At 31.3% G+C, this 17,999-nt stretch overlaps 1 protein-coding gene and 1 long non-coding RNA gene across 2 annotated transcripts in view; one reads left to right on the top strand and one right to left on the bottom strand.

Annotated features, from left to right (window-relative positions):
- The window catches only part of LOC109579954 (uncharacterized), a 182,400-nt gene that overhangs the window by 31,932 nt on the left and 132,469 nt on the right, over window positions 1–17,999 (top strand). The window lies entirely within an intron of this gene.
- LOC105232123 (uncharacterized) overlaps window positions 1–17,999 on the bottom strand; it is a 151,654-nt gene that overhangs the window by 58,593 nt on the left and 75,062 nt on the right. Inside the window, 2 exon segments of the mRNA XM_049454466.1 lie at window positions 3,546–3,640; window positions 11,957–12,134. Coding sequence (XP_049310423.1) covers window positions 3,546–3,640; window positions 11,957–12,134 — 273 coding nt within the window.

Here is a 17,999-nt window from a genome sequence, read left to right as displayed (position 1 = left end):
ATGCGCTTGTAACCAGTGGTTACCTGTTATTGTGTACGCTCTTTCATTCTGTTTTCCTGCATATGTGTGGCTCACCCTCGCTTCATACAAAAGCCCACGCAAAAAAAAATAAATAAAAAGTCACATTTACTGTTTTCCATTTACGCCGTGTAAAGCATCAAAGCGTTAGTCGGGACGCGCCTGCTTTCACGTGAATCTGCTACTTTCTCTGCAGCTTTTATGCTATTTTAATAGCCAGCGCTTGCAAAAAGCAGAAAAGTAGCGAACCGGCAAACACAAACACACACATGTAGAATGCGCGCAAAAGTGAAATAGAAGCGCACAAAGCAACTGCAGTGCTTTGGTTGGCACTATTCTTTAGCGCGCGCACACACACATACACACAAATTCATATGTGTGTTAGCTATCATTAAGACCTCACAACTTCAGCAGGCGCCCTGCACGTCTCGCAGCTGCTGCTTAAACTAGTTCTTCACAGCGCTGAGCTTGCTTTCTGCAATTTAGTTTTGTGTTGTTGTTGTTGCTGTTTTAGCAATAGCTTCTTTTAGCACCTTGCAACGCGCTGTGTTAATGCATTTTTTAATGCTCCACTCTACACTCCACCGCCCTTTATAGCACCAGACGCCGCGTGCCGCACAGCTTCTTTTCGCTTTTAGAGTTTCCAACGCGTTTTTTTTCAATTACTTTCTTCTGCTCTATAGCTTTACACTGCAATCGCACTTAAAGCGCTTGTGTACATTTTTTCATTATTTTTTCTATTCTTTTTTGTGCGCCACATATGCCATTAGTGCGTTCATCGTAGAGAAAGTGGTTTGACGTACGCGCTGTATGCGCAATGTATCCCGTTGCTCGTGACGTGTGATGGTTGGCAACGCCTCGGCAGCCACACATCATGGCAAGTTGGCGGTGTGCGCAGCGCGCGCTGCTGAAATCGCTGTTAGTTTAATGCTTGTGCAACGGAAAGTGATCATTTCTCATGGCTTTCCGGCTGATTGCGTGCTGGGTTTGGGGTTCAGCACAGCTCGTGAGTAAAAAGAACGGTCAGAACAGGATATTACTGCTCTCACGCTCAGCGTAGATGAAGTTTGCACCCGAGATTAATGTAAGCAACGTTTAACTCATTTCGAACTACTCGAAGTTGCTAGATTCCTTTAGTTTCTTTTATGAATAATTTTTATTTTGAGTCGAAAAAAAAAAATCAAAAAACTAATACTCCGGCAGTGAGGTTTAGAAGCCCTCTCTTCTCCTAATTATCTAATTTTTATGTTCCTTTAAGTCTTAAAATATCATTAAATACTTCTCAAGCTGCCGCTCTAAATTTCTTTCACATAAAAGAAATTTTTCTTTGCTGAAATCGTCTCGAAATAACCAGTTCCTTGGAATATGCGTCATATTGCCTCCACACTATAACTGAGAATTTCAAGGAGCTGTGTCTGAACTAAACCAAATGTCAGTAAAATCAGCTTCTCAGTGTAAAATATGTATATGAGTCACTGTGTAGGTGTTATCAGTGCTTAATTCTACATATCATATATACAATGTATAAGAAACTAGTCCGTGGAATCTTAGAATCTGTACTTTTGATTTTAGTACAAATCAATGTACTATCGATGCACTTTGTTTTAAGGAGTTTTGTAAACCACCCGAAAAAATATACTCATCGAAGAATTGTAAATATTTTCATCAAGAACAATGTATAAGAAACTAGTCCTTAGAATCTTAGAAGCTATTCTTTTGTTCTCAGAACAAAAGTAAGTACCTCATAAAGATCATAAAGATATTTGATTCTCACACTAAAGTTTGTTGTGCATAATATTATGGCTTCCCGAATCCCACAAATTAGATCCAATATTAAAAATGGATTTAGTAGTGTTCTAGAAGATCCGACAACACGAGCTCTTGTAACTAGAAGACGTTCGCTGTGATCGATATCTCTAATAACTTAAAATAAATAACAACCTCTTAGCGTCTCTATGCACCTTGTTTGAAGTAGTTTTGTGAACCACCCTTGAAAATATATTCATCGAAGAATTTGAAATATTTTCAACGAAAACTAATTTATAATTTTTTATGTTTTTTTAGTTATTTTTTAAACTTTCCAAAGTGCTAACATAGGTAAAAATTCTATTTTTAAATTGTTTTGAAAAAAATATTTTAAATTTTTTGTTAAGAAAATTAAAAAAAAAAACTTTTTTTTTTAAATAAAATTTTAAAAACTTTTTTTTAACTTTTTTTTTAACTTTTTTTTCTTAAACTTTCTTTTTTAATTTTTTATTTTTTTTTTTAAATTTCTTTAATATGCATTTATGATTTCACTTCCTTGTTTAAAAAATACATACAAGTACAATGTACTTAGTACATGTATATTTATCAAAATCCCTTTTTTTACTTTTTTCGTTTTTTACTAAAATTTTATAAATAATAAAAAACGACTTTATAAATTCAACAACAACAACTCCGTCCTAATTATTAAATATATAAACACAGCTTCGTTTACAAGCTTGTTTTCTCGTGGAGGAAGAAGAAAGGCAAGCACAAAGTAAAAATGTTGCTCATACGCCATTGCTGTTCATTTTATATAAACAGTACACTGGCAAGGCAGCATGCACTTTGTTGGTATTGCAACTGATATGCATACTGTTAAATAAATAAATGTACATATGCATATACAAGCATATATATGTAAATACATAAGTATGTATATAACCTCTCAACGATGTATATACAAAATAGTGTAAATTTAATTTTTTCTTTTACTCCAAAGGAGTTAAACGAGAATTAATTTTTCTGACAGAAACAAAAAATTGGGTACACTCAATGATTCCAAAACTCACACACGCATTTACGCGTGAAAAATCCAGACATATACGAGTTTAAGACAACGTACAGTACATCCTCTTAGTTGAAAGCGCCTATAAGTATGCTGTAGTATATTGTATGAACCCAAAAGCCGTAAATTGAGTTACAAGAAGAGTAAGGAGAGCATGGTAGAGCCAAATTTTAAACAGTAAGTGGTTGGAAATTTAATTTCCATACACAATGCGCCTAAAAGCGCACTGCCTTATATACGAGTATATATATTTTTTACATAAAAACAACACTAAAGCTTTACCCACACTATTTTGCCGCTTTGACCCTTCTTGTGATGACCAATAAATAAGATTATGGTAGTCGTATGCCGCACACAACGCCACCTAGCGGCTATAAACTGTATTTTCTTAAGGCAATGAACGCCATTGGCATTACTTGCTGTACTCAAATACAAGCTCAACTCCATTTTCCAGCTTTTATGACATTTTTTATGCACACACACACAACTAAACATATAGCTTTTTCTTATCCTACATCTGTGTTACGACATTTTCTTTACTCTTACCCTTTGTGGTCACAAAGTAAATTGGGTTAATATGAAATTACGTACTAAATGACAAAATTACTATCGCATCAGATGACTGTAGTTTGTTGGGATCAGCTGCCAGCAGCTGTGCGGTTTTCGCGAGTATTTTCATGTCTTACATGTCAATATACTTATCTATAGGACTTACCTGTCTTTTTAAATTGAGCACGAGTCCTTCGACTTGTTTGCCGGAACTAAAAGCCTGCAGCAGGCCATTGTGGAAATCATCGTTGCCGTAGAGACCTGTCGAGGAAGAGGTAGAGAAAGAGAAAAAACATTAAAAAATGAGTTGACACCAAATTGCATTAGATCCATAGTTGGCAATAAAAGAGAGTGCATGAATTTGCAAAAATACCGCAAAATAGCATACTTTTAGGCGCTATTATGTGAATTGAGTTGATTAGACAATTCAAAGTATAGCTTTTGTAGTATCACATTCAATTGAGTATTGCGGAAAAGTGGCTTAGATTGCTTAAAGCAAATTATTCGTTGCATAATTTTAGGTGCCAATGAGATTTAATGGGATGTTTAAAAGCTTGTTGGTAGATCACTGGATATTTTCAAGAACAGTTGATATAGATTTTCGTATTAGTAATACTTAAAAGAGTTTTTATTTCTTGAACGCCTTAAACTATACTGCACATATAAAAATATGTCCTCACGAAACCTCCTGTATGGTGGCAAGTTAAAGTGCAAAATTATTACTTTTATTAGGAGGCTACGAGTTTCTCATACTAACAAAACGACGATATACAATGTACCAGTAACAGCAAATAATACAATTGTTCCATAAAAAAGCGCTATATAGCATACTTTTAGGCTAATTAAAGTAAAAGGTTTTCAGCTGAGCAGTTTTTAGTTATTTTGATTAATTTGATTTGTCTAAAACGCTTTACATCGATATTTTCAAACTTCGTTGCATATTTTCAGGGGAAAAATTTCTGAAATATGTGTTTGAAAGACAGTTAAGGCATTCTGTTATGTTAATTTGATGTCTTTATCTATTATTAGATTTTATATATCTGTTTATTTTTATTTTCGCATAAGAGCACCCAAAAGTATGCAATGTTTTTCGTTTATAACCTCTAAAAATCCACTTAAAGATATTCTTTATATATAATTTTAAAGTCTTTTCCCTTAAATTGCACCAAAATTAAACAATTCTAAATATCTAAAAATTTCAAGCTACGATTTGGGTTATTTAAGCATTCCTAAGTATGCCCCTAAATGTATGCAACGCATATACTGGCAAAAATTCAGATAATTACATATATGCATTACTACATAATTGACACTTAAACAAATGCAGTTTGCGCATAATTTGCTGAGTGCTTTCAGCAAATACAGAGCTTTTCAGTTACATATCTAGGCTTACCTCAGCGTTACACTTGCATAGTTTCAGGCATGCCGGTGTGTTAACCAAAAATTCACATATGTTCATAAATGAGCCAACAGACTGCAGCGCACCCCTTGCTGCACGCAAAATGTAGGTCAAGTAATATGCGTATGCAATATCAGCACGCATTTATCACAAATATGCATGAAGCGAAATCTGCTTTTAGGTGTAAAACAAATATTTATGTAGGGCTAGTAAGGCGCAGATGCATTAGATAGACGCTGATTTATAACTTTAAACTATTTACTAAACTACTAGTAACTCACTAATGGTAGTTGCTGTTGTATGGTTTTGCTTTAAGCGCCACTTGTATGCCTAAAAGTATGCTTAAAGCATGCAAATATGCATAACTTCTAATTGTGGTAGTCAGCAAATGCAATTTTCACTTAAGTGTAACGAGTATTTTACAGCATTTACATTGGCTACAACATTCTTCATTCGCTTTTCGACTTCAACCGAAAACTTTAGTATACTTTTTATGGCTTTATGAAGTTCGTAATTTCTATACACTTAGTTTTAATTATCAATAAAATTTCAAGTGAATTTCAAAGAACAACGAGCATATACAGTGAAGCTAACAAAGTTTTGCAACATAACTTTTCAGTGCATGCTGTACCTAGAGTATGTCTACTATATGTGAGAACGTATGCCGCCTGCAGATATGCTGCATAATGCAATTCATGAGAAAATACAATGGCATAACGACTCCTACGTACTCATAACAAGCATTTAATAAATATATATTTCTCTATGTGTTTGTAAAATGCTGTACAATGTTTATGATGCATGCAGTGGGTGGTTAGCATACATTTGTGCGCGCCAACATCTACATTTACCATATAGTTTGCTGTAAACTTATACAGAAATTTCATTTGCATGTGTTGGTGCATGAAATATGCAATAGTATAATGCGCGCGTCCGAGATTGTGCTTGGCAGACGCACACACACTGGCGCATGCATGTTTACGTCAAATTTATGTTGCATATTTTTATGCGCAGCAGCGCTTGTGTACGAGTATAACCATATTTTAACTTAAAAATATTATAAATCATAACTTTTAGACACGAGTAGTTGTTAGTTTATGGGTGTCAAACGAGTTGATTGCGTTTCAAGCGCAGCCCCTTAAAATATGCAGATATATTTTGCAAGTATAAATACCGTATGCATTAAAGTATGCAGTTGCATGTGTGCGCAACGTTTTGTTGCGAGTGTTGTGCAAAATTTAATGGCAAACATTTAGAGTTTTCATTAAATATTAGTTGACGTAACAATTTAGAGAGGATGAGAAAGGCCGACTCAAAATTTGTGGCATATAGTAATGCGTTTTAGGAGTTTGTGTAGCTCTGAGATAGTTAAAAAGGCTTTCAAAGTGTTTTGAAGTATTGTCAAAGAAATAGCCCAAAAGTATGCAAACTTTTTCTTACAACCAAACATATCGTTAATTAAACTATTAAGTTCTCAAGTTCTACCAATCTTCAGTTTTAAGATTTTTCAAAAGGCTTTCAAAAGGTTTTGAAATATTTTCAGAAGAATAGCCTAAAAGTATGCAACATTGTTTGCATAACTCAACGAACCTTAGATTAAAGATGAAAGCCTCAAGTCTGCAAATCATGTATTATTAGCATTCTGCAAAAATAATTGAAGACCCTTTTTTAACAGCATAAAAATATGTATTATTTAAAAAAAATTAAAAACTCCTAAAAGTAGTCCATTTTTTTTCTTCATCTTTCATAAATTCTTATATGAAACTAGGAAAGGGAAACTTCTTCAAATCATGGTTTAATAACATTTTTCTTAAGAACAAATTAGAAATGGTTTAAAAATAATAGCCCAAAAGTATGCAGCATTTTCTTTAGAACCTAACTAATCTTATTTTAGAATGTAAGTTGGCAGTTGGCATATCATGAGTTATCAGATTTTCTTTCTAAAATATATCTCAATACTGCACTATAAAAAAATATGTCAAATACCCTAAAATTATGCAACGTTTTCTTTATAATCAATTAAATCTTCTACGATTTTTTTAATTTCTTGAAACAGACATTACTAGTATACTTTTCATACTAATTTTTATTTCTAAAATTATTGTGCATTATATAAAATCGGCAGTTCTCCTAGAAGAATGCAATGCCTTCAATTCTAAAAACTACAAACTGCTCAATTCCTGAAAATAGGGGTTACTAGTATTTTGATTAACATAAAATTTGGGCGCCTAAAAGTATGCAACATATTTTATAACAAAAAAATATTTTCTACAAATTAATCCTTAATTAAAATATATTCTATTAAACTAAAAATTTCTTAATAAATAAGTTAAAAAAATATATTTTTCAAACATTTTACGATATAGCGCCTAAAAGTATGCATCCGAAATAAACTAATCAAAGTTATACCCTAGTATTTTTATTTAATTTTGCATTCACTCTTTAATTTTTGACTTGTCAACTGTCACAATTAATTTCAGCAGTCCCACTTATTTACCGGAAAAGCCTCAATAGGCATGCTGTTCATTTACAGCACAGCTGGAATAGTTTATTGCAAGAAAAGCGAGCAAAAATAGTCGAACCACAAGCAGGTTAATCAAGTAACCGAGTTGGGATTGCGAAAAGGCTTCCTTGGTGTTCACAAAAAATAAAGAAAATGCAGAAGTAAAAATAAATAAATACGCAAGTACTTACATATATACAAGCGAGTACTCTAAAAACGAGACACACTCGAAGACCAAGACATAACTAACATGGCATATATGTCTATGGTATCTTGGTAGTAGTAGTCTATTACATACAAATATATGTATATAGGTATGTGTTTAACTCCTTGGTTTGGCTACAGTAATCCTTGCACACTCTCACATATTCCTTCAACGAGACTTCAGTAAATGTATCAGCCGCAGCCAACATAAGTTTATACGAAAAACAACAATAATAACAACCAGCAGCTGCCACCACTTTTGCTGCTAGTGTTGTTTGACAAGCACAATAAAAGCTTTTAATTAATTTACACTCAAAAGTGAGATGAGCGACAGATCAGTAGATGTGATAAGAGAAGCGAGGGGAGAGTAGGCGTTAAAGCTCTTCTATCTACAAGTGTGTATATGTGTTAGACTTGGCTGGTGTTTCTAAAATTTCTTCGTAGAATATTTCAAGGAAAAGTAGTAAGCAAGCAAAGTCAATAAAGCGGCGCAGGAGGAAATAGATAAAGAAATTCGAAGTGAGAAGAGAATTTGAGGGATTAGTGACGAGTTGGGAAGCAATGATGCTTCGATAAGCAATGAATGTCAGTTGGGTATTAAGACATAAATATATGAATATATTTGTTTATAAATTTTGTTTTTAATATATTTTAATTTTTTGATATTTAGTTTTTTTAATTTATAAATTTTTTTTTTAACTAAAACCTATATTTGAGTAGAGCGTTTTTTAGTTGAATTTAAAATAATTTGTACTCTTATATTTTACAATATTTTAAATTTTTTTGTATATTTTTTTTTTAATTTAAAATTTTTTTTTTTAATTTATAAATTTTTTTTTTAAATTTTTTTATAATTTGTTTATATATTTTGTTTTTTACTTTTTTTATATATTTTTATATTTTAATTTTTTTATATAATTTTTTTTGTATATGTTTTTTTGAAATTTTTTTTATAATTTATAAATTTTTTTAAACTAAAATTTTTTTTTTTTTTAGTTTATACTATATTTGAGTTGACCTTTTTTTAGTTGAATTCAAAATAATTTTTACTGTAGTTATTTACTATAAATTTTTTTTTTTAATTTTTTTTTTAAATTTTTATAATTAAATTTGATTATAAATTTTTTCTTATACATCTTAGTTAATTTTGTGTAATTTTTATGGTTTAATATAATATTTTAATTGTAGAATTTTTTTGAGAATTTGAAAAATACTCTTTTTTTTATTTTTTTTTTGTTTTAACTTAAATTACTGTTTATTTAATTATTAGTTTTATAAGTATTTTGAATATAAATTTTCGTTCAATTATGTACGTTTGAAAATTTATAAGATAAAATTTATTTTATTACTTTTATTTTAAATCTTTAGTTTTTTCAAAAGAAAGACTTTTCTTCAACTTTAAATATTGTTTTAATTTTTTTTTAGAAATTTTTAGTTTTGCATTTACATATCGTCACCTGAAATGCAAATTGACGTAACAACATTTTCAGAAATTTACAGTGGCATGAATGAAACACGGAATAAAATGGAACATGAGTAAAACAAAATATTAATATTGGTTAAAACTGGTTTATATATGACCGTAGAACCAGAAAATGTTGAACATATTTAAAATTATGTATATAATTTGAAGTAGTGCGTAATCAATAAGACACTCAATTTCGAATTTTTTTGATGATACGTTATTTTGCATTTCAGGTGACGATATATACATATTTAAATTTTTTTTAATTTGTTTTTTTTATTTAAATTTATTTTTTTTTTGTTTTTTTATTTCTTTTTCTAATTTATTTAAATATATTTTTTTAATTTTAAACTTTTTTAAAATTTTTAATTTCCTTTTTTTAATTTTTTTTTTAAATTTCTTTTTCTATTTTTTTTAATATTTTTTTTATTTTTAAATTTTTTTTAAATTCATTTTTATTTTTAATTTGTTGTAAGTTTAATTTTTTTCTTTGCAAAAAATATTCGTTTTCAACTATTTTAAATTTTTCTTTAATTTTTTTCTACCTCTTCTCCATATGATCTCGAGTATTCTTCAATTGAACGCTAAATGCCGCTTGGCTTGCAAATCCTACTACTTATTGTTGTTGTTGTCGCAATAATTGCACGCCAATTATGCATGTCGGCACAAGCAAATGTCAAAAGTTTAATTGTAAATAAAATGTCTGCTGTTAATTATCGTCAATTAAATGCATTTGCTATGAGGAAAGTCAAAGAAAGCCGCAAGAGCAATTATATTACAGCCAGGCAGCAATATTCACATATGTACAAAATGTAACGGTTTGTCTACCGTTATGCATGTGACTTAGGAAATTTAAAGTTTTTAGAGTATAATATAATGATTGTTATTCCAATAAGTTTTGGTAAGGAAGCAAATGAATTAAAGAAAATTATATATGCGCCTAAATGTAGGCAGTATTAAGGACATACGCTAAATTATTGAAATTACTTAATTTTTTGAAGATATGTATTTGTTGTTTCAATAACTTTTTGTTAACCTTCAAGCGGGCGCGCGTAGTCGAATCGACGACGCTTAGTACATTTACGTTTATGTTACTATTATTACACATTACATTTTTAATAATTTTAATTACTTTTTTTGACAAAATAGACTTTAAGGACAATGATAATATATCTAAGTACAAATAAATAAATCATTACTGAATAATTAGTGCTTTATTTCTTTTATTTATCTCAAACGTCTTTTCGGTTACGCGCGCCCGCTCTCGTTATAAATGACCGCGCGCCCGCTTGAAGGTTAAGAAGGCATGGGTAAAAACTTCAAAAACTGTAAATGCGCCTAAATGTAGGCAGTATTAAAAATGCACGCCTAATTGTCGAAATTACTTTATATTTTGAAGACTAATATTTGTATAGCAATACTGTAAAGTTGAATACAAAATATTCATACTAATAAAAATAAATTTACTGAAGCGCCTAAAAGTATACAATGTTTCTGCGCCAACTTAAAGCACACAAAGTCAGCGTAGAGTTATTAATCTTACAAAAACGACAATAACAACAGTAAATCTTACCAACACAGCAGCACTAGTTGGCTGTGCGCTCTGAAGTATGCTACAAAAAACTCCTATTTTCATTTATCTGATAAAAATGCATGAGAAAACACAGGAAAATAATGACTTCGCACACACACACGCACAAGATGTGGGAGTGGCGATAAAATTGTCAAACTACGAAGCGCAAAAAAGAAACTGAGCTAAATACTTGAAGCGAGAAAGTAAAAGGTGAAAGAGAAGCGTAGAAAAAGGTAGTAAAGAAAAGCAAAACCCGCCAACAACAGCAACTAACAATGACAGCAAAACAGTCGTTAACCTCTATACTAAGTGCACGAGAGGCTGGTCTTACTTTGTGTGGATTTATGTGCGTTTTTGTTTTTTATTTTCACTTTTTTCTGGCGAGTTGAATTGTAGAATTTGTTGTTGCGCACAGCTAACGCAGTTTTGTTTATATCTAACCTGGTGACTCTACTATTTTTTGGTGGATATTTTTGTGCACTCCCTTTTATTTTTACCTTTTCAATTTATTTTTGAATTTTATTTTTACTTTTTCCTATGTTTGTTGCTTTCTTTTTCGCTCGCATTCAACTCAATTGTCTTTTCTTTCGGTCACATTCAGTTTATATTTTTGTACACCAAATTGTTTTTATACCTTTATTTACAATGTTTTCACGAAAATTGTTTTTTGTTGTTGCTGCAATGCGCTATCTACCAAATATTTGCGCTGGCAATTATCCAATGAAAATCTTATCTTTTACATGACATATTTTTGGTAGGGTATTTGTGGTAGAAGAAGGTATTCAAGTAATCGTTAGGGAGAAATAATAAAATTGGAAAAGGTAAAAAAAATAACTTCCTTTCCTTTGAATGAAAGAAATATGAGCATTAATTGTAGATCCAGATATGGTAGTTTAGGCTTTAATATGTTATGTAACAAAAATGGACTAAAGTTATTAATTTTTTTTATTTTTTACGCCTTATTGCATGCTACGAGTTTAAATTTCTGCGTTTTGTATGCTAAGTAGTAAATTTCTATAAAACTTTTGTTTTAAACCGGTTGAGAATTTCAAATCCGAAAAATCTAATGAACGAAATATGTAGTAAATGACATGGTACTTTCGTAAATGTTAGAAAATTGATTAGTTTTTTTAGTCGTAAATCATCTCCGTTACTAGTTACATGTTATTGCATATGAGCGCCCTCTATATGTCAAAATTGAAAGAAAATAGTTCTCCCTTTAGTGCTTAATATTAATTATTATACTTAATATCATAATTTTTGCACTAATTTAAAGGTGTTGAATATCAAATTATTTACTAAAAAGTTGCCGGACTGTAAGCTATTTCCACATAAGTTGTACTGCACTCTCTATTGACTATCGATGTTTTGTATTAGTGTTTTTCGTTTTTTAAAGTTCAGTATTTATATTTTTTATAATTATTTTTACTTACCCAAACCAATTGCCGCACATGTCATCAACGTAATTACGACTAATGTGCAACTCTGGCAACGCTGTGCGCTCGGTTTGCGTGGCTTACGATCACAGCAACGCGTTAGCAGATATAATAACAGACCGAAGAGCGATAATATGAGTAGACCGGCGGGTATGGAGGCGAGTATGCCCAAGCTCTGTAAAGAGAAAATAAAAAAATATGATTTAATATTGTATTGAGGGAAGAAATGTGAGAGATTTGAATATATATAATATATAAAATGATGTTAAACTTAAAGCTAGTTGAGAGAGGAAAGGATTCAAACTTATTCTTCTTATATCGCTGGAACAAGGAAAATTATGTAGAAAAAATGACCGAACAAGAGAAAAAAGAAAAAAATAGATTAAGAAAAAATTGAAAGAGAGAGAGTAGCTGCAGCTTCTTAAATTAAAAAATTTAAAATTTAAATTCTTAAAAAATTTTTACATTAGTCAACTTTCTTACTCTTGATTCATCGAAACCTAGACATATTTTAAATCTTTGCGATCGCACTGCATATTAGTTAATACAGAGAATAAGAGATAAAGAGACGCAATGGTAGAAAGAGAGAGTAGCTATGTCAGTTTGAAACTTCTTAGAACCCAAATTTTCTTTTAGTCAAGTTTCACACCCTTGATTGATAGAAAAGAAAGTAGACAGGTTCTAAACCCTCTAGGCTTTGGCGTTCGAATTGAAAATCAGTTACAGTAAGGAAAAGTTAATAATAAAAAAAGAAAAATAATATTAGAAAGAAAGACTAGCCTTGCTGATTGAAGCTTGTTAGAACGAAATTTTCGCTTAGTTAAGTTTCACAACCTTGATTGTTAGAAAATTAGACACGTTCTTGGTTCTAGTGATCGAACTGTAAGGAAAACAAAATAATAGCGAAACAGAGGATGCTACGGCAGATTGAAGCTCCTTAAAATCAAAATTTTTTTTTGTCAAGTCTCACAGACTTGATTGATAGAAAAGGAGGCACGTTCTAAATGTCCTTGGTTTTAGAGATCGAACTGGAAATAGTTTACAGTAAGAAAACGGAAACTGAGGAATAAAAGAGAAATAATATTAGAAAGAGAGATCAGCACTGGCAGATTGACGCTTCTTAAATACGAAATTTTTATTTAGTCAAGTTTCACACCCTTGATTTATACAAAAATAGCATGGTTGTAAACCCTTTGGGTTCTGCTCATTGAATTAGAAATTAGTAATAGTAAGGAAAAATAGAGAATCAAAGAGATAGAAAAATAAAAAAAAGAGTGTAGCACTGCCAGATTGAAGCTTCCTAAATCCGAAATTTTTCTTCAGTCAAGATTTATAAAAACATTTTTTTTTCTAAACCATATCGATGCTGGCGATCGAGATAAAATTTAATACACAATAAGTTTCGAGGACTTTTGGAGTTTTAATTTGATATCTTTTGACTCAAAAAATAGTTTATTAAAGTTGAAATATGTAAAAAATTCTGTATTTCCCAAATTGAATGTTGCCAGATTTTCTTTTAAAAATTTTGAATGTTTTTTTTTAATTTCTAGTTTTTTAAAGCACTTGATAAAAATATTTCTTTTGCAACTGTTTATCTACTTCAAATACTTTTACTGCAATTCCACCAAAAAGCTGCAAAAAGTCAAGTAACTGCTACCCAGAAGCGATTTCTCTACACAAAGTTATTGTTGTACATGTTTTCTTCTTCTTTTAATTACACTTTACTTCCGTTTCTGATCATTGCTACAATTCAACACGCTTTTCCACATCATTGATTGTTAGTCGCTTAGCGCGCGCATTCGTGTTGCTTTGCTCCTTTCGTGAATTATTGGCATGCCTGTCGTCGTTGCTTAAAAGGCGAAGCAGCAAAAGCGCGAATGCCAAGCAACTTTTTAATTAAACGCTGTTAAGCGGATTCAACTGCAAGTAGCGGAAATTTAATTAAAAACAAAAAATATTCCACTAACTTCCGATTTTTATTATATTTATGCTGCGCTTATTGCCACCCGACAATTGAGTATTGCTTTTCTCTCTTTCATTTACTGCAGTCAAGTGTGGAGTGTGGAGTGTTTCGCGCTGCGCAGTTTTGGCGCGAAGTTGTCTATTTCCGCTTAGCGCGAGTAAGTCGTTAGTTACAACTTCGACGTTTTTCTGCATGGCGACTTTTAGTGCCCTGGGAAGCGGGGAAGCGTAAGCTCAAAAGAAAATATTTTTATTTACTTTCGATGATTACATAAATAATTAGTTTTTTTTTCAATGAAGTTATTTGCTCTTATCATTTTATTTAAAATCAGTAAGTGAAACTTAGAAATGCAGAGTTGATTTAGCAATGTGCACTGCCTGTCCTCGGACTTTTGGAACCAAACTGACCGATCTAACTCAAATCCTTGTATGGAAAACTTTTTTATTTGACAAGATATCTTTACGAAATTTTGGTACAGTTAGTTTTCTAAGGCAACGGTACAATCTTCGAAGAAAATTTTTAGATCGGATTACTATAGCGTATAGCTGTCACACAAACTGAGCGACCCAACTCAAGTCCTTGTATGGCAAATTTTTTTTATTTGAAAAGATATCTTTATTAAATTTGGTATATATTGTTTTTCAAAGCAACGGTGTAATCTCCAAAGAAATTTTACAGATCGGACGATTATAGCGTATAGCTGCCATACAAACTGACTCTTACGACTTAAGTCCTTGTATGGAAAATTTTTTTAATTGACAAGATATCTTTACGAAATTTTGGTACAGATTATCTTTCAAGACAACGGTATAATCTCCAAAGAAATTTTACAGATCGGACCACTATAGCGTATTGCTGCCATACAAACTGACCGATTCGACTCAACTTTTTGTATGGAAAACTTTTTTATTTGACGAGATATCTTTACGAAATTTTGGCACAGATTATTTTCCAAGACAACGGTATAATCTCTGAAGAAATTTTTCAGATCGGACCACTATAGCGTATAGCTGCCATACAAACTGACCGATTCGCCTCAAGTCTTTGTATGGAAAATTTTTTTATTGGAAAAGATATCTTTACGACTTTTGGCGCAGATTGTTTTCCAAGGTAACGCTACAATCTCCGAAAATTTTTTTCAGATCGGACCACTATAGCGTGTAGCTACCAAATAAACTTATCGAGTTCAAGACCAATATGCCTACTCTTTGCTATAATAAATGCACTTGTGAAGAGTAATATAGTTAACGTTTTTTTATTCAATTTAATTTTTTTATTTTATTTAATTTAATTTAGTTTTAATTTATTTTAATTTTCAATTTATATTTATTATAATTTTAGTTTATTTTAATAAAATTGTTTTTATTTTTTTTTAAATGTATAAATTATATTAATTACAAAAATTTTTTTTTGTGGCATTGGTTATTTATATTTTTTTTTTTTTTGTAAAAATTTTTAATGATCTAATCTAGTATATATTGTATTTTTATTTTTATATTTTTTCGTTTGCAAACACATTTTTTTTAATTTAGCTATTAATTTACTAATAGTTATTTGACTTTTGGTTAGTACTACCCGTTAGTGATATTTCTTTTTGTTATTTTCAACGGTTGCATATAATCGACTACGCTTTGTCTCCGTCTAGTTAGGCTAGGTTACATACATAAATACATCTTTAGCTGCTTCACCGTTATTTTATGACAAGCTAACTTCTGTTTGTGCAACTGCGAAAGTGCGAACGGAAGGAAATGTGGAACATAAAATTTATGCAATGCTTTGCTAAGCAATTTATTGGAAATGCAATGAGTGTTATCATACCATAAAAATTGTGAGCAAAATATTTAACTTTATTAAAGCGAGAAAAATCCGTAAAAAATATGAACAAAAATTTATGTGTGAGAATTTAACACATTACTAAGGTAGATAAAAACTTATAAAAAAAAAGTATTAATAAAAAATTTTCAGGTATATATTTCCTTTGTCATAACTTTTAATCTCGTTAAAAGCACATTCTCCCGCTTCTCTTTTTGGCATTTAGTTTAAAAAATGTATGTAAAAGTAAAAAAGAGTGCGTCATCAATCAAATTTTATTGCCTACTAACCGCAACGCCGCAAAAACGGTCACTTGGTGATATACCATATATGTTTGTATATACACATATGTATGTAGTTATATGCAACTCTACACTCCCACCACCCATAGTTTTATAGCCATATAGTTTTATCCTTTATAGTTTGGCACTTGCAAATTTATCCCTTACTCTTTATCCCTTTCGCACCGGACTTTGCGGTCAACGCACTGGCCTGTGCCGCTCTGTATGTACGCATGTTAGTTTCAGCTTGTGCTGTGACAAAAAGCTTTACACCCACACATATAGACATACATTTGGAGGTGTTGTACGAGCGCCTTTAATGACCCAGTGGAATAAAAATACTGGATTTATTTTATGCTAACCACAAATGTTGGGTTTTCTGACAGTTTCTGTTGACCTTTTGTTGGCGCTGGAGCAGCGTTGTACGTTGATATTACTTCAGCAATAATTTGCACGTAGAAAGGCAAGGGATTATACAGTCATATGCTTTTTGAAGCTCTTTAAACTTAGCGTGTAAAATGAAAATGACTTGGTGACAATTGGTTTGCCTGATTAATTGCTTTTTTTCAAACTCATGCTGTTCGTAAAAAAAAATATATTATGCCAGCGCGTTTAGCTCAGTGTCGGTACTGAGGTATTCTCATCTTTCACTATTCTTCGATGCCTTAAGTGAGTTGCCTAACTGCGCTTTAAAATGCAAAGCGCTTTTCTCAAAAAAAGCCTTCACACAAACTAAACGGTCGAAATGAAGTTCTTGTATTGAGATATCTTCATGAAATTTCACATGCATTATTGCCCAGGGCAACAGTACAATCTCTGAAGAAATTGTTGAAATCGGACCACTATAACATATAGCCGCCATACAAACTGAACGATCTAAATTAAGTTCTTGATAGAAAACTTTTTTGTATGATGAGATATATCCACGAAACTCTGTATGGATTATTTTTCAAGGCAATGTTAAAATCTCCGAACGTATTGTTCAGATCGGACCACTATAGCATACACTTGCCATACAAACTGAACGATCTAAATCAAGTTCTTGTATAAAAACTTTTTTATTTGACAAGACATCTTCCCGAAATTTGGCACGCATTATTTTCCAAGGTAACGGAAAAAGAAATTGTTCAAATCGGGCCACTATAGCATATAGCTGCCATACAAATCGATCGATAAAAATTCAGTTCTTGTATAGAAAACTTTTTCATTTGACAAGATATCTTTACGAAATTTGACTCGCATTATTTCCCAAGACAATGGTACAATCTCTGAAAAAATTGTTCAAATCGGACCACTATAACACATAGCTGCCATACAAACTGAACGATCAAAATCCAGTTCTTGTATAGAAAACTTTTTTATTTGACAAGATATCTTCACGAAATTCTGTTTGGATTATTTTCCAAGACAATGTTAAAATTTCCGAACATATTGTTCAGATCGGACCACTATAGCATATAGCTGCCATACAAACTGACCTATCAAAATCCAGTTCTTGTATAGAAAACTTTTTTATTTGACAAGATATCTTCACGAAATTTAACATAAACAATTTTTAAAGGCTACGCTGCGGTCTCCAAACATATTGTTCAGATCGGACCACTACAGCATATAGCTGCCATACAAACTAACCGATCAAATTCAATTTCCTGTATGAAAATTTTTTATTTTTGGCTTAACTTCTCTAAATTCTACCACATTTCAACCACAAAAATGCTACCACCATTTTCTTGTTTAAATATTAATAACCGCACTCTAAACTACTATTTCCCGCTTTGGATTTTTTTTATGTATGTTCATATATAAATATAAATTCACACACACACACATAGCTCACATATTACAGTGCACTGCGCGTTGTTTTTGTTTGCTTTTTCCCGACAATTATCATTTGCGTTTATTTATAGTTGTTTTTGCGGTTTTGCGGTCGTGGTCAAATTGTTTTAAATCAATTTTATTAATTTATATGCATTTGCTTGTGGCA

This window comes from Bactrocera dorsalis, chromosome 4 (assembly GCF_023373825.1).
Source record: "Bactrocera dorsalis isolate Fly_Bdor chromosome 4, ASM2337382v1, whole genome shotgun sequence".
Classification (NCBI taxonomy): Eukaryota; Metazoa; Arthropoda; class Insecta; order Diptera; family Tephritidae; genus Bactrocera; species Bactrocera dorsalis.
The sequence above is the reverse complement of the archived record's forward strand: the minus strand, read 5'-3'. Positions and strand labels throughout refer to the sequence as shown.